At 39.3% G+C, this 18,725-nt stretch overlaps 1 protein-coding gene across 1 annotated transcript in view; it reads left to right on the top strand.

The window, feature by feature from the left end:
- The window catches only part of LOC131143804 (uncharacterized), a 34,165-nt gene that overhangs the window by 2,156 nt on the left and 13,284 nt on the right, over positions 1–18,725 (top strand). The window contains exon 2 of the mRNA XM_058092173.1: positions 7,723–7,845. Within this exon, the coding sequence (XP_057948156.1) occupies positions 7,723–7,845 (123 nt within the window). The remainder of the gene's footprint in view (positions 1–7,722; positions 7,846–18,725) is intronic.

Below are 18,725 nucleotides of genomic sequence, written 5' to 3'. Positions count from 1 at the left end.
AGTCTTCATTTCTAATCTTATTTTACGTTCAATTACCCCTTCCCATAATTTCATCATATGACTCATAATCTTAATACCACGATAGCTATTACAGTTTTGAATATTGTCTTTATTTTTGTACAAAGGTACTAATGTACTTTTCCTCCATTCTTCTGGCATTTACTTGTTTTTTTTATAAAATTTTTTAATAATTTTATAAAATTTTTAAATAGATTAGGTAACCAATTAATTCCTTTATCCCCTAAACATTTCCAAACTTCAATTGGTAAGTTATATCGGTCCTATAGATTTCCCACTTTTCATCTTTTCTAATATCATCTTAACTTCAAGGACACTAATTTTGTGAATTTGAATCTTTTATTTTTAGTCTTTTCCTCATTTGTCACTTCCAAGTTCAATTTTCATTTTGGTTTTTATTAAACAACTTATCAAAGTATCTTTGCCACCTCTCTTTTATGTTTTCTTCTCTAATTAAAACATTATCGTTCTCGTCCTTTATACATTTTACATCACCTAAATCTTTGCATTTTCTTTTTGTAGTTCTAGCAAGTTTATAAATGTCTTTTTCTTCTTCTTTTATATTTAGTTTAGTATATCTATATCATAAGCTTTATGTTTAGCTTCACTAATAGTCTTTTTTTGCATTTTTTCTTGCTTCTATATATTTTTCAAGATTTTCTATATTTCTACAATTTGACCATATTTTATACCAATTTCTTTTTGTCTCAATGACTTTTTGGACATCTTGATCCCACCACCAACTTTATTTACTACCCGAGTATCTAAAACCTCTTTTGTTATCCTTAAAATAGAATTTGCCATTCTATTCCAAACAGTATTTGAATCAACCTTATCCCCTACTATCTAATCACACAACAACAACAACAACAACAAGCCTAACTGTCCAATCACGCCCTTTGATAATTTTATCTTTAAATTTTACTATATTTTCTCCCTTAAAGTTCCACCATCTAGTTCTTTGGTGTTGATTTATGCTACTCCTTCTCTTCCATTTTTTTATATGTATATCTAATACTAAGACCTATGTTGTGTAGCCAAAATTTCACCTGTAATAACTTTACATTCCTTACAAGATAGACAATCCCCATTCTTAGTTAAGAAGAAATCTCTTTGGCTTTTACTATACCCACTCTTGAAGGTTATTAAGTGTTTTTCTCTTTTTATTGAGCAAGTATTTAATATAACCAAATGGTAAGACATGACAAAATCTAAGATTGTATTACTGGCCTCATTTTTATCTCCATATCTATGGTCTCCGTGTATCCTCTTATATCCTATATTATCCTTTCCAATGTGACCATTCAAATCAACTCTTATGAATGTCTTTTTAGACATTGGTACTCCTTGTAAAATACTATCCATATCTTCCCAAAATTGTCTTTTAAGATGTTCTGCTTGTCCTATTTATCAGAGCAGTCCCATGCCCATGCTGCAACTCAGCCATCTCCTACACCAGCTGGGTACACCTTATGTGATGCTAATTCATGGAATTTACACAATAGCCTCATCCACAGCTGAGGTGTCTTTGTATCATTTTGTAATTACTCAATTTGTTTTAACTTCTTGTTAGAATATTCTTTGGTTGTTGCATTCTGTTTTCCTTTTCCCTGTATAAATAACCAAGCCCGTGTACAGTTTATGCATACAGAAAATTAATACAATTTTCAAAGCCTTTTGCAGCAGCTTTGCTTTTTCCTTTTCTCTGTTTTTACACCTTCTGCAGCAGCTTTATCTTCTTCTTTTCTTACATGGTATCAGAGCCAAGTTCAGCGTAAAGTTTTTTTTTTAATGGCTGCTGAAGCTCCCAACTCATCCAAATCTTCTTTTCTGGATTTCTCCAACCCAACCAACCCTTACCGACTTGACCATGGAGATAATCCATCTCTTCCCCTAGTTCCTGATCTTCTTACTGCCGATAACTACACTACTTGGTCGAGAGCCATGTGCAGGGCTCTTCGTGCAAAAAAATAAGCTTGGCTTCATCAATGGCACCTTCTCCAGACCAAGTTCCATCTCAGATCCACTCTTTGATGCGTGGGAGCGATGCAATGAGTTGGTGGTTTCCTGGTTGCATAACTCCATAAATCCATCTCTCAAATCCAGCATTGCTCTGGTAGATGACGCTGCTTAGGTCTGGAAAGAACTCCAAGAGAGATTCACTCAATCCAATGGTCATCACATCTTTCAACTTAAAAAGGCATTAACAGGTCTCACCCAAGACCATGACTCTGTTTTTGTTTATTTTGGCAAACTGAAGACTCTGTGGGATGAGCTTCTTCTATATGATCCCTTACCTGACTGTACCTGTGGCAAGTTGGCTGTTCTCCTTGATCGATATCAAAGGGATTATGTAATCCAATTTCTTACGGGCCTTAATGATTCATACAATGCCACCTGCGATCAGATTATGATCTTGGATCCATTACCTCCCGTAAACAAAGTTTTCTCTATGGTCCAACAGCAGGAACTACAACATCTCATGGTACGTAATCTCCCATCTACTGAATCCATGGCACTTGCTGTTAACCGACCTTGTCCTTCCTATAAATTCTCTCCTAAACCTTCCAAATCATCCAAACATGACCGACCATTTTGCACCCATTGCAAAATTCAAGGCCACACTCTTGATGTTTGCTTCAAAGCAGGAAATGCTCAACCCCCAACTTGCACCCACTGTCATATGACAGGCCATATTGCTACAAAGTGCTATAAACTGCATGGGTACCCACCAGGCCACAAGTTTCATGGTAAATCCACGCAATTCAATCCATATGCAAATATGTCTTCTCTCGGTCCAGTAGAAGATTTCTCAGAAGACAAGATGACCTTCACCAAAACTCAATACCAGCAGTTGTTGGCTCTTTTGAAGCCTTCTGAGACTTCCATTGCTACACATTCAGTCAACAATGTCCAGGCAGAATGTTCACACTCACCCACCATGAATGGTATCCCTCCATTTTCACATTCTCCTTGGTTAATGGACACAGGAGCTACAGATCACATGATCTGCAGCACTTCCTTTTTCTCCTCAATAACATCTTCTGTTTCATGTTTTGTCAAGCTACCTAATGGTCACACAGCTCCTGTTTCTCACATTGGTACTGTCAGTATCAATCCCAAATTAACCTTACACAATGTTTTATGTGTTCCCTCTTTCCATTTCAATTTGATTTCTGTCAAACAGCTAATCAACTCCTTTTCTTGTTGTGTTCTTTTCTTTTCCCAATTTTGTTTTATCCAGGACCTTTTGTCATGGACAACGATTGGCATGGGTGAGATGAAAGCTGGACTTTACAACCTGATAACTGCTCCAGTACCTCCTGCAGCCCTTTTCGATCATTTTCCCATTTCATTAAATAAATCCATTTCTGTTTCAGCAATTTCCAAAGATGTGAATCTAGTTTCTGATCTCTGGCATTGTCGATTGGGTCATACTCCCCTTTCAAAGCTTCATGTAATCAAAGATCCCTGCATTAGTAATCATATTTTAATTGTCTCTGATAAGAATCCATGTCTTGTTTGTCCACTTGCAAAGCATCATCGTCTCCCGTTTCCTGATAGCACTCACCAGAGTACAGCCCCTTCCGAACTCATACACTGCGATATATGGGGACCTCATTCCATTATGGCATATGATGGCACCAAATATTTTTTAACCATAGTTGATGACTTCTCTCGGTGTACTTGGATATATTTGCTTAAACTCAAATCTGATGCCAGGAAGTGTATTGAGGCCTTTTGCAATCTGATTGACACTCAATTTCACACCAAAGTTAAAATTCTTCGCAGTGATAATGGTCTTGAAAATCAAATGACTGAATTCTTCAACAACCGAGGCATTATTCATCAACGAACTTGTGTGGAAACTCCACAATAAAATGGAAAGGTTGAACGTAAACACCAGCACTTATTAAACATTGCCCGAGCCTTAAGAATTCAGTCCAACCTCCCTCTCTTGTGTTGGACAGATTGCATCCTTACAGCAGCCTACATTATTAATCGCATTCCTAGTCCATTACTTTCACATAAAACACCATTTGAGCATTTGTTTAACAAACTTCCCACATACTCCCACATGAAAGTATTCGGGTGTCTTTGTTTTGCTTCCACCATCTCCCAAAATCGCCACAAATTTGATCCAAGAGGTCGCCATTGTGTTTTCCTTGGTTACCCTTTTGGTATAAAAGGCTACAAATTACTTGATCTCAACACCAAGTCTGTTTTCATATCTAGGGATGTCACCTTCCATGAACGCATTTTTCCCTTCCATCAACTAACTACTCCTGCATCCCTTTCTCCATCTTCATCTTTACCCTCTCCTTATCCCATACAATCTACCTCATTACACCCTTCTCCTCCTTCCGAAATTCTTCCCAACTCCACATCAGACATTCCTTCTCCACCTTCCTCATTGATCATATATTCTCCCATTTCTCCAATTCCCACCTTCCCTGCTGAATTATCACCAAATCTACCTTCACCTTCCACAGTTTCTCCTCCCCTCCTTCGCAGATCCACTCGTGCCAGAACAGCTCCTCATTATTTACATGACTTTCATTGCCAACAGGCCAGCTTCATTTCATCCAACCAACCATTGGACATGGCAGCCCCTCACCCAGGTATTTCTTTCCCTCTGTCTTCTTCCATTTCTTATGCACGATTATCACCTTCTTTTGCTTTATTTTCTTCTTCCATTTCTTCACAACAAGACCCTCACTCTTTCACTCAAGCTGCCAAGGACCATGACTGGTGCAAAACAATGGAAGCTGAAATCGCAGCCTTAGAACTCAACAACACCTGGGTTCTCACAGATTTGCCTCTTGGAAAATCTCCAATTGATTGTAAATATGTATATAAAAGCAAATACAACTCTGATGGTACTCTTGAAAGGAAGAAAGCACGCTTAGTTGCTCGAGGTTTTACTCAGCAAGAGGGTGTGGACTATCATGAAACCTTCTCTCCCGTTGCCAAAATTGTTATAGTTCGCACTCTGCTTGCCCTGGCTGCCATTAAAGGATGGCATTTGCAGCAATTTGACGTTAACAATGCCTTCATTCATGGTGACTTACATGAAGAAATATATATGAAGAAGCCCCCGGGATACACTAAAGGTCACCCATGCCAGGTTTGCCGACTCCTCAAAAGTCTTTATGGCCTTAAACAGGCCTCCCGACAATGGTATGAAAAATTTTCTCAATCTTTAATAAGTTTTGGTTTCCAACAATCCAAGGCTGATTATAGCCTTTTTACTTGTCTAACTACTACTGGTTTCACAGCTCTTCTTGTCTATGTCGATGACATAATCGTTGCTAGAAGCTCCCTTACCTCCATTTCCCTTCTCCGTAATTTTTTAAACAACCATTTCCGTATCAAAGATCTTGGTCCCCTACGGTATTTCTTAGGCATTGAAGTGGCTCGATCCCCCAAAGGAATTTTTCTCTGCCAACGCAAATACACATTGGATATTTTAGCTGACACTGGACATCTTGCTTCCAAACCCCTTAAACTTCCAATGGATCAGAACCAAAAATTATCCAAATCCTCTGGCCTTCCCTTGTCCAATCCCACTCCTTATCGCCAACTCATTGGTCATTTGCTTTACCTTACCATCACCAGACCTGACATTAGCTATCCAATTCAAGTCCTCAGTCAATTTATGGATCGCCCTTCCACTACTCACCTTGCTGCAGCACACAAAGTGCTTCGCTACCTCAAGCAAACACCTGGCCAAGGCATCCTCTTGTCTGCAGCTTCTTCTATTCAGCTCATTGGTTATTCTGATTCAGACTGGGCTTCTTGCCCAGACTCTCGCAGGTCCGTCACTGGTTTTTGTGTGTTTATGGGACACTCTCTCATCTCCTGGCGGTCGAAGAAACAAACTGTGGTTTCCCGATCCTCTGCTGAGGTTGAATACCGGGCCATGGCCTCCATCTCCACTGAACTCACATGGCTCCGACATTTATTGGCTGACCTTTCCATCTCTCACCCTCAACCAGCTGAGTTATTTTGTGACAATCAAGCTGCTTTACACATTGCTGCGAACCCAGTGTTTCACGAACGGACAAAACACATTGAAGTGGATTGTCATCTTATTCGGGACAATATTCAAGCTGGTACTCTCCGGACTGCTCACGTTTCTACTCGGTTGCAGGTTGCAGACATGTTTACTAAGTCTTTACCATCTCACTTACTCTACTTACATCTTTCCAAGTTGGGAGTAGCTGACATCTACTCTCCATCTTGCGGGGTGGTATCAGAGCAGTCCCATGCCCATGCTGCAACTCAGCCATCTCCTACACCAGCTGGGTACACCTCATGTGATGCTAATTCATGGAATTTACACATAGCCTCATCCACAGCTGAGGTGTCTTTGTATCATTTTGTAATTACTCAATTTGTTTTAACTTCTTGTTAGAATATTCTTTGGTTGTTGCATTCTGTTTTCCTTTTCCCTGTATAAATAACCAAGCCTGTGTACAGTTTATGCATACAGAAAATTAATACAATTTTCAGAGCCTTTTGCAGCAGCTTTGCTTTTTCCTTTTCTCTGTTTTTACACCTTCTGCAGCAGCTTTATCTTCTTCTTTTCTTACACTATTTGGGGAGCATATGCACTTATGACGTTCATTATCTTCAAGCCTAAGGCTATCCTGATTTTAATGATCTTATCCCCTATTCTTTTAATATCTATTATATTATCTTTTAGGCCTTTGTCTACAATAATACCCACCCCGTTTTTATGTTTCTCTTTACTAGTGTACCAAAGTTTAAATCCTGATTTTTCAATTTCTCTAGCTTTCTCTCCTACCCATTTCATCTCTTGAAGGCATATTAAGTTAATTTTCCTCCTAAATATTATTTCCACTATTTTTATACTTTTTCCCATAAGAGTCCCTATATTCCAAGTTGCTAATCTAATCTTAGTTTTTTGTGCTAACTTATTTATCCTCTCCCTTTTATACTGACCTGGTTTATTCCCTTGACCTAGGTGAATTTGGTAAGAATTCATGATAATAAGATCAGACAAAGTTTTACACTGGTTGTCAGCAACTTTGCTCCTTTATCTGGGCTTGGGATCAACTGTGTATACAAAGAATTTGTTTTACACAAGCAAAGTACACATTTACGTTTTTTTTTCTTCACATAAACAAATTTCTAAATCACACCCTACAATTATATATATATATATATATGTATGTATGTATGTATGTTTGTATATATGTATGTTTAATAATGACTTACGCCCATAAGATTATAAATAGCAGTTTCCCTTTCCTAACAAAGTTATAAGTAAGCTGAACAGTGTTGGAGTATGGAAATTATACCTTAACACAATTCATACAGCAAACATGCTTTTGTTTCTTTCTCATGATATTGCTATAACAATTATCAGGTTAGATAGAAGAGATTTTGGTTGAGGTATGCTCCCATGCTTTTTTTGCTGCTTTTACTAATTTTTCTTTTTTGTTCTTTGTGATATGCATTAGAAAAAAGGGATGATAATATTGTGCTTGAAGCAAAATTAAGTGAAATCATCAGTTCTATTTTAATACTACATTATTTTGGCATTGTGGATTCTTACATATACTTAAATTGTCAACATATGAGAATGAGTTTGATTTTGAGGCTCCAAATTTTCATTAATTGGCGACATTTCCCATTTTTATTTATTAAATTATTGGCATTAATCCTTGTGGCCAGGCCCAATTACGAGAAGTTACACTGCAAGAAGAAAATGCTGAATATGAAAAGGCTATATCAAACTGTGAGAACAGAATACAGGAAAAGTTGCAGGAAGCTGATTTGCTGCAAAGAAAATTAGAGGTCAGTGCCAGTTTTCTAAATCTATTTGTACATGCTGCTCTAAAAATTGCCATGTGGTGATAAGTAATACTTCTATTGTGCTTATAAAAGTTCCATGCCCTTGGGGATTTATTGAAGATAGTATACTTTTCTTTATCTGGAATGCACTTTGTGATTTTAGGATATTTCTTATTACTGTAAACTCAAATGTTGGAAGTTATAATTTTGCATACAATCTTCTAGATCAGTGGCAGACCATCACTGCAATGACATGAGGCCTAGTGATAGGTACCATAATCAAAGAGCCAACACCTCTAATTGCTAGATACAAATTATAGGAATCCCACTACTTTGATCATGAATCATCTTACTATTTTTAATATGAAAAAAAGAAAAAAAATTACAAATTTGACTCCAATATTGTAAAGGCTTCTTTCTAGAGAAGATTAGGGTTTGGGAATGGAGTTACAAATTTAGAAGGTCAATTGAGCAAAAAGCCACACCAATCTGTGCTTTCAGTCTTCTTTATGACATAGGATATTTTCCCAAATCAATGCAATAGGCACATAGGAAGTTCAATCAAGTATCCAAATCAGCCGTAGAAAAACTTAAACGTAGTCCACATCCATAATACATAACGTGTGGTATTCATAAATAATAATAAAAAAATTGCATCCCTAGTAGCATATATTTCCTATATAAAAAAAATTAAATACAATATAATAATTAATCTACCTTGTGAAGAGAGCATGAAAATTTGCATGCTCCTTAACAACCTGTAGCTTCTTGGCCAACCTGAATAATTTGCATCCCTCAAATCTGACCTTCCAAGCAGACTTAACCACTTTCTGAAAATCTTCATGCAATGTCCACATATTGAAGAATTTGAAAGGCCTTCTCCCAAGGTTATCTTCTTCTAACAGAGAGACAATGCATGAGGCAAGGTCTGAGAGCAACCCAGGGAATTGAAATTCAGCATGTGCCCCCAGCCCCATTCGAATCCATTCATTATTCACAGCAGCTCGATCCAACTTACACCAAGACCAGGTGAGGTAGCAGCCAGTTGATCTCACATCTGACAGCTCATTAACAGAAAAACACTCGGAAATATCTTTAGTTTCATAAGCTGTAACTGAGTTACCATTCCTTTTCTCACAAGCCTGCATCACACAATTAAAGTCCCCCAGCAGCAACCATGGGACTCTCTGCCACAAGGGTCTTCTAGCAACCGTAGTGTGGAGTCCATATACAAAGCTTACCTGAAAGCAAGTAGAAGAAATCAAACAGATAACAGAGAAGTGTATTGCCTGAGGTGATTTGTCTAACGCTTGGATTCTAGCTTTTTGAGGATTCCAAACTACCAAAATTCTACCAACTTCATGAACATCAAAGTTGTTGACATTACACCAGTTGGCTAATCTCTTCTTCATAAAGTCCTCCAACTTTCTACTATTCAACTTGGTTTCCAAGATACTAAGCACATCAATCTTCTTCGATTTAGTGAGGTCCAACACCCCATTGTGTTTCAGGGGCTTATTAAAGCCCCTGATATTCCCGCTTGCAATCTTCATTTTGATTTAGAAGGGGGCTTTAACCCCTTTCCAAAAGTCTGAATGTTGAATTGAGATCCCTTACCTTTCTTCTTTTTCTTAACTGGTACGAACTCTTCTACTCTTTCCTTCTCTTTAAACTTCTGTTTCAATATATCCACAAGGGGTTCTTTGCCCTTGTTCTTATCAGTATCTCCTTCTTTTCCATTATCTACTACATCAGAAGCATCAGAAATTTCAGTCTGTTTTCCAACTTGGGCCTTAGGAGAAGCATTTCCCTGGTTTTGTTTACCATCTGTTCTCCCTCCAGATTCTGTGTTGGTGTTATCACCACATGAGTTTCAACCTCTGCTTGTGGATCCACTGGATTATCAGTGTCACTGTCAGCACCTATACCTTTTTGGTCTTCCACTAACTTTATTCCAACAATCTGAGAGTGAACCACCCGATGACTGCATTCAGCAGCATCAACAGCAGGACCCTCTTTACCTGTAAGGCCTCCACCAACCTTCTCTGAGATTACTTCAAATACAGGATCTTTGCCTTTGTTCTTAACCCCTGGAGTTTTTTCATTTCCCTCCCTAGGATTGCAGAAGTTCTCTGTATGGCCAATTGCTTTACATCTTTTACAGAACCTGGGTAAACTTTCATACACCTCCTGCATTATGGGTATATCATCAGGAAGCCACACCTTAACATTGCGCTTCACCTCCTTTGCAATGTCTACTTCAACAAGAACCCTGGCATACAAAACCTTGTCCTTGTTAGTAGTTAATTTATCAGTGCACATTGGCTTACCAATCTCTGAGCATATTCTGCCAATAGCCATTGGAGTCCACAACTCAAGTGGCAAGTTCTTTAGTTGCACCCAAACAGGGAGAGTGGTCCTCTGTTCAGAGCCAAATTGGAAGAACTTGGGCATCTTCTTCAATATCAGGGTCCTCCCATAAATCATGTAAGGGCCATTCTGTAATACATTACAGAGGTCCTCTTCTCTCTGGAATTTGAAAATTATCCACTCCTTATCATGTTGAATAGAGTCTACTTGCACTTTCAATGATCTAACCAGAGAGTTAAAAGCAGACTTACCTGGATGCTTACCAGTGAAATAGCCCACCAGGTGTTTGCTTGAAATCCCCACTCAATCAATCAACTCTGAAGCAGGTATACAACTACCATCACCATTTGCTGTAAAAGCTGGAATAGCACCACAATTTGAAGGGTTCCTGTTGTTTGCAAACAACTCAACCTAGGCAACCCTTTTGTTATTCCTCATAATTGTCCTCCCTTCTTGGGTTTCCTGTTGAGATTGTTTACTCTCAACAGGATTTTGTTTCTTTGAGATTGGCTCCTGAACCCTGTCACAAATAGTAGCAGTCCCCTCTATATCATCCATAGCATTACTCGTATCCTTCATACCCAATGTTTCTGATACAGAGGGCTCGTCATCATCCCACGACTGTCTCTTTCCATCCCCCTTATCACTGTTAACCCCTTCCATCTGCGAGCAACTATCCTCAGTTAACCCCATTTCTTCAAGTATTTTTTCATTCATCATCATAGGGACATTCTTCATTACCATATCATTCTGTTTGCTGGTGGAAGGGCTCGCAACTATTCCCATTTGTTTCTGAAGTTTATCTGCATGTCCCTTGAATCTCCTTGAGTTTTTTTGTAACACCTCTCCAATAAGTCGAGCAAACTCAGCAAGTTTTTCATGATTCTTCTTTTTACTCCACAATCCTTTCTTTCCCCCTTTAATCTCAATGAACTTCATTGCATCTTCCACTTCTTTCTTCAAATCATCTTCCTTTTCAGATTTTCCTAGTGCCCGTGCCCTATTCGCAACGTTGCGACCCATGAGCACACCCTAAAATTCAATTTTCAAATCTTTCGGTGGGCGGGAACCAGGAAAAAAATCTGAGACAGCACTCGAACACCCCTGGAGGTTAGGGAGAAACCTTTGTCCACCTTTAGAAGTGCAAATCCAGCAGCCAAGAACCAAGAAATCAATGGAAAATCCAAAGCAAGAAGACGAACCAGCCCTAGTACCGTGCATCTCTTAGAGAGGGAAGAGAGCTTCTCTCTCTAACACGGCCCGATTTAGTTATTATTGTTATAAGGGTTTAGTGTCTATTCTCCTTTGTTCTCTCTTTTTTTATACATCGTTCCTTACCCTTACATGTTAGGATTTTCAAAATCCACCCTTAATCAGGTGTAATGGGCTGTTACAGGACGTGATGGGCTGGGATTCCTCAGTTCGGGCCAAAGTAGCAATGTCACTCGATCATTATCAAACCGACTATAATCTTTTTCTGTCCATGAGGATCCCACCAAAGCACCTTCTTTAGTTCTCCTAGAAAATGACCTGCTTTTTTTGAACCTATTTTTAAAAACTCAAAAAAATCGGCCTGCGCCAGTTACTTGGTGTTGGCCCTACACTAGCATAGGGTGTGAGTGTGCACATTTGCATGTACCCTGCATATTTTACCCTCATTAGTTGCACCCCAAGTGTGCAAGTTACCAGTGTCTCCAAGTTGTGGGTTGTTGAGGTCGGCATCATCTACGTCAGGCTATTGTTTCCTAGAGTTAATGATGGTGGAAGCCTTCCACCCACTGTGTAGAAGTCTTGGGATTGCATTTGCAGCATCTGTGTGCTTAGTCATTGGCTCGTTGTATATGACATGTGGCTTTACCCTCATGTTGAAATTTTTGATTAAATGAATATCTAACTCAAAGATAGGTCTCTCCCTTTAATTCTAATGACCATAATACCCTTACTAACTCTCACTAATTTACATAACACTATCACACGTAATGATACTCAAAAGACTAAAATAACCATTAACACTTCCCCTCAAGTTGGTGCATAGATATCATATGCTCCTAGTTTACAAATAAATTTAACACGAGCACCCCCATAAACTTTGGTAAACAAATTGGCAAGCTGCATGTCGGACTTCACATAAGTGGTGGCTATGAGTTTCTACACAAGTTTCTCTTGAATTTTATGGCAATCAACTTCAATGTGCTTCATACCGGGTTGGAGGCAATATGAAGAGTTTCTTGATTATCACACATCAACTCCATAGACTGAGAATGTTGAAAGCCCAATTCTTCCAACATGTTCTTTAACCAAACAAGTTCATACTTGGTGTGAGCTTTAGCTCTATACTCTAAATCAGCACTTGACTTGGTTACCACAGTTTGTTTCTTACTCTTCCAAGAAACCAAATCACCACCAAATAAGATACAATACCTCATTGTGGATCTTCGGTCATAAGGTGATTTAACCCAATATGCATCTGTATATCCTTGAATATAAGTGTGACCTTGATCTTGATATAAAAGACCTCTCCTAGGTGCACTTTTGAGATATGTCAAGATGCAAATTATTATGTCCTAATGGCCCTTCCTTTGAGAATGTAGGAATTGTCTCTCAATATTTGTTGCTAAAGATATGTCAGACCAAGTGAATGTGAGATAATTCAACTTTCCAACAAGTCTCTGGTATGATCTAGGATTAGGAAACAAATCACCCATTTTCAGCACTAACTTCCTGCTAGGATCCTTGGGTGTATCAGACAACTTGGATCCTAACAGCCTAGTCTCATCCAACAAATCAAGAACACACTTTCCTTTGAGACAAAATGGTCCTTGTATGAATTTTGGATACTTCTATACCTAAGAAGTATTTCAACAGTCCCAAATCAATGGTTTGAAACTTAGTCTGTAGAAAATGTTTAAGGCTTGAAATAAGTTGATCATCATCACCTATAATTACAATATCATCCACATGCACAATAACAAGGATCCTACCCGATGAAGTATGACGATAAAATCTAGAGCGATCCACTACACACTGTCAAAGACTAAACTCAAGTACAACAACCCTGAATTACGAAACAATCCTTTGGGAGACTGTTTTAAACCATATAGGGGCTTGACAAGTTTGCCTAGAAGGCTTTAAATTTAGCTTTAGCCAGGAAGGCATTGGCCACAAAGGTGAGAACCGTAAGGGTTGCTAGGGCTCTACCTAGGGATGCCCCGAGCTTAGGGCCTAAGTGTGGACCAAGTTCTGATCTCCTAAGCGAGAGAAGGTTGCAAAGAGACTTGGACCTTAGATGCACAACGAATGGTCTGAATCTCATTCTCCTCTTGTTACTACTTTGAAGGGATTCACTTACACCTTGGACAACCTCACATCCTTCCCTCCAAAGGGCATTGTTTGTGATGGCTCCTATGAGTGCCTAGCTGTAGTGCAATCGTCCTTCCAAGTTTTGCTACTCTGCCTTATTTTCAGTATTTCATCAAGAAGTGCAAGGCCGAGATGCCCACAGTTGTTAGATATTTTAGGTTGGAGAATCATCAACTTAGTAAGATCTCCAAGAAGGCCTAGTCTCCAAGTGCAAGATCATATGAAAGCTAAAGAAGGAGCATGCCTTGTCTTCCTTAAGGAGGAAGTCTACAAGGTAAAGGGCGCCTTGGCAAACATAGAGTAGGTCTTATTAAATGCGAAGGAGGCTGGAGCAAAGGGATTCAAAGACTCCAAGGCTTTCTAGGATGTGCTGGACAATGAGTGTGGGATTGCGTGGATTGATGGCTTTGGGCTGTGCTAGAAGGTAGTCATTTAGGTTCTATGCTTGAGTATTATCTCTTTAAGCTTCTTGACAGGCATGGGCACTATGACTGTGGAGCTATTGGATGACAATGAGGCACCTCCTCTAGCAGTCAAGGGCGAGGCCAAAGTATACTCTACTCCTCCCATGGCAATAGAGACTTTGAAGATGCTAGTGTCATGTAGATTGATGTTAAGGATGTTCCTATGGTCCATGCCTTCCATAAGGAGGAAGTCTCCAAGGTAAAGGTTGCCCTGGAAAATGCAGAGTAGGTTTTATCAAATGCGAATGAGGCTGAAACGAAGGGATTCAATGACTCCAAGGCTTTCTAGAATGAGCTAAATGACGAGTGTGGGATTGCGTGGCTTGATGACTTTGAGCTGTGCTAGAAGGTAGTCATTTAAGCTCTATGCTCGAGAATTATCTCTTTAAGCTTCTTGAAAGGCATGGGCACTATGACCGTGGAGCTATTGGATGACAATGAGGCACCTCCTCTAGAATTCAAGGGCGAGGCCAAAGCTCACTCTACTCCTCCCAAGGCAGTAGAGACTTTGAAGATGCAAGTGTCATGTAGATTGATGTTAAGGATGTTGCTATGGTCCATGTTAAGGAGGAAGTCTCCAAGGTAAAGGTTGCCCTAGCAAACGCAGAGTAGGTTTTATCAAATGCGAAGGAGGCTGAAACAAATGGATTCAAGGACTCCAAGGCTTTCTAGAATGAGCTAAATGATGAGTGTGGGATTGCGTGGGTTGATGATTTTGAGCTGTGCTAGAAGGTAGTCATTTAGGCTCTATGCTCGAGAATTACCTCCCTAAGCTTCTTGGAAGGCATGGGCACTATGACAGTGGAGCTATTGGATGATGATGAGGCACCTCCTCTAGAAGTCAAGGTTGAGGCCAAAGCTCACTCTACTACTCCTAAGGCAGTAGAGGACTTTGAAGATGCAAGTGTCATGTAGACTAATGTTAAGGATGTTGCTACAATGGATGGATCTTAGCTCCTTGTGGACTAGGGCTTTTGTTAGTACTTTAGTAATCTTACTCCCAATATCGGGCTCATGGCCCTTTGGAGGATGGAAATATTAAATATGATCAAGAGCTAAAAAATTGTTCCAACTAAGAGTGAACTTTTGGCAATCGTATATATACGTCATAGTTAGGTCTTCACCTTTGCCTACCATTTTAACAATCTTCATTTGTTGTTCTTTTATTCCTTCAAGTTCATTGGAAGTGTTAGTTCTATGTCCTCAGCATTCATGTAAGCCCCTTCCCAATTAGCCTAAAGCTTTATGTCTTCCACTTTAGCACGAGTTGCTTGAGACCTTTTGAGCAAAATATCTGCTTTCCAAGACAATCAATCTTGGACTCTTTTGTTGTGATATTGAGCTGCTTTCTGTTGATATGTTGTGGTTTGGATTGAGGTTATCTTCCTTGGCTTCTTTCTAGGGATCTAGATTTGGTCTTAAGTCCTTGTTGTTGCCTAGATTGTATGACTAGACTTGCTGGGATAGTAATTTCTCTATCGCGACCGTTGCTTTAGTGCTAAAGGAAAGACTAGGTTCTCATACTGCTTAGGTGGTGGTCGTATATGAACATATTATTGTTGAGAGCTCATTTACCCAATTTCTTGATGCCTTTTTTTTATCTTGGTTATCAGTGCGTGGAGAATGGTTCAATTGATCACCTTGGCTTGGCCATTGGACTGAGATAACTCATTGAGGTGTACCATGTACATGTTCTTAGATTGGCACAAAATTCCTTGACACTAGTGCTTTTGAACTGTTTTCCATTATTTTTCAGTATTATGTGTGGTATCCTGAAACTTCAGATACCATTGTCTTCCATATCAAGGATTCACATGCCTTTTCTAAGATATGGGCTAAGGCCTTTGCCACGATCCACTTAGTGGAGCAATCTATAGTGACAATCAAGATGTTTCTCTGCCTAGGACTTTTTGAATGGCTTGAGCAAGTCAACTCCACATTAGGCAAAGGGCCGTAGGGTTCCATTTGGGTTAGATGAGTGGCTTGGACCTATAGTGGCTTGTTTTGTGGATATATTCTTTGACCCTCTACAATTTGTGTCAATAGTGCCTCTGGGAAAGGATCTTGTGGGCCAAAGTCCTTTTTTTGCCAAGTTGATAACTGCAAATCTTCTATGGACCTATTTTTGGACATACTTTGCCTCCTAAAGGGTCAAACAATGCAAAATAAGGAAGGTTGTATGATGTTCGGTGCAGATTTTCCCTCTAGAGGGTATATCGAGGTGTCTTGCGAGCAATCTTCCTTGCTTCCACCTTGTCAAATGATACAACTCCCCTCCCTTCCCTTCCCCCCAGCCAAGATAATTGACTATTTGGTCCATTGAACTTAGCTTTTGGTGCATCCATGTCCTCCATAGTTTTCTACAATCAACTTTTTATTGCCACCATCTTTTTGACTTTGGATGTCGCCATGATTGCTAGTTTGGAGAGGGCATCTGCCTTGGCTCCTTGGGAACGTTTCTTATTCAAGATAATTGGAATTGGGTTTTTTCCTTTAGGGCAGCTGCTAGGTATTACTACGTCAAGGTCTCCTTTGCCTTGAAGCCTCCTAGGAGTTGGTTTGCACTAGTTGGGAATCATTGTACACCTCTACATCATTGACTCCCTCATTCGAGCCAAGCCAAAAGGTGAGGACCTTGTTCTTTGTTTATTCTTCGAAACTGCAGTGGTAGCTTCATAATACCCTTATTTGGAGCAATGAGTCGTGCTTGCCCCAAAGCTGGCCATTGAAGCCCTATCTACAAAGAGCCTCTAAAGATGATGGGTTCCCCTTTCTTTAGTATCTAGGGTGGCTCATTCATCAACAAAATCAGTGACTACCCGGGCTTTTATGGTAGGGCAAGGCTCATAATTGATGTTGAACTAACTTGATTGAAGGGCCCGCTTTGTTAGTTACTCATCGAACAGTTTCAAATTTTACAAGACTTGCTTGATGAGTCAGCTAGTTAATACAATCAGTAAATGTTGCTAAATGAAAACAACATGCCGCAGGCCCTCAATCCCCTTGTTGAGAAGGGCTGTTAGGGTAGGAGAACATGGAAACATGCTCTCGACTATCCTCTAGATTTGTTTTCCCTTCTTATCCCTCACAGGGGTGTGATATGGCTTTGTTGTTATGGGTTTCCACAAACGGAGCCAAACTATTGATTTGAAAATTGGCCTTAGGGGCTGGCCAACTATTTTGCAACATATGTCAATGGTCAAGACTGCAGCCTCATGGATTGGGTATACGCCTCTGTATGGGGTCTATAAAGATGAACACATAGGGCGATTGAAGCTAGCTTCAAAAAAACCTTTCGATGCTTAAGTTTGTAGGGAAATCAAAAGAGGCTTTTTGAAGCTAGTGATGTTTTGGTTTAATTGTAATTATCTCCTCTATATTCCCTTCCCACCCACCCCCCCCCCCCCAAAAATACATCTCTTTCTTCCACCTCTAGGGAGGGATTTCCTGGATCCACCCTCAATCAAGGATAATAATTTGTTGCAAAAAGTGATTGGCATCCATTGTGGATATCGAAGTAATTGGCCTATAGTTACTCAAGGTTGACAATCTCATGCATCACTCATTTCTTTCAGGGAATGTTGTTGACTCATCTCCAATGGGAATTTTTTTTTTTTTGGGGGGGGGGGGGGGGGGAGTAGTGGGGTGAGAGTTTATTGTAACTATTTATTTGGTATCTTTAAGCGGATTTCTTACGCTCTACTTTTTGTAATTCTATCTCTTTTCTGTTAATGATATTCTTTTTCTATCAAATAAATAAAACCAACTTTGCTTGGTTGTTTTCCTTAGAATTCTCCCCCCCCCCCCCCTTTTTTGTCTAAACTACCATGCCCTATACAACAATTATTTCATTCCCATCTTCTTTCATTCTTTGAAATAATGGTAATGTAATGGAAGCCAAACTACCAAATATCTATGAATATAAATCATCTTTAATGTCTTTTCTGCCGTTGCACTTTTTTTTGTTCAATTGTTTGGTTTCTTAGAGTGGGCCACTTGGTATTGTAAAATTGATGAGAGCCTTTGGGGCTGAAGTTTAAGTCTATCAATGGTTTGAATAACCAAGTTTGATGAGATGGCCCAAAAATTTTGCTTTATAAGTAACAGCTGGATTCTAAAATGCACAAGGATGCTTGATTGACCTTGAAGCTTGGTTGTGAATAAACATAACTAGCATTATCTATTGCAGACATTTTATTTACTTGCATGAAATATTGTAGATAAATATATGAAATGTAATTTCAGTAGTGTAAGGAGTAGCAATAGAGAGAAGATTAAACTTGATAATCAAAAGATTAATAGCACTAATAGATTTAGATATCTTGGATATATTATGCAAGCTGAAGGGGATATTGAAGAAGATGTAGTACATAGAATTAAAACAGGCTGGGTAAAATGGCAGAGTGCATCCAGTGTATTGTGTGATTGTAGAATACCCTTAAAATTAAAAGGGAAGTTTATAAGATGGCTATAAGGTCAGCTATTCTTTATGGTCCAGAATGTTGGGCAACTAAGAAACAATATGTACAAAAAATAAAAGCTGCTGAGATGCGAATGTTATGGTGGATGAGTGGTTTAACATTAAAAAATAAAGTAAGAAATGAACATATACGTAATAATTTAGGCATAGCACCAGTTGAAACCAAGATAAGGGAGGGGCGGCTTAGATGATTTGGGCATTTAAAACGC

Source organism: Malania oleifera, chromosome 12, assembly GCF_029873635.1.
Source record: "Malania oleifera isolate guangnan ecotype guangnan chromosome 12, ASM2987363v1, whole genome shotgun sequence".
NCBI classification, from domain to species: domain Eukaryota; kingdom Viridiplantae; phylum Streptophyta; class Magnoliopsida; order Santalales; family Ximeniaceae; genus Malania; species Malania oleifera.
This window is presented reverse-complemented; position numbering and strand designations above follow the sequence as displayed.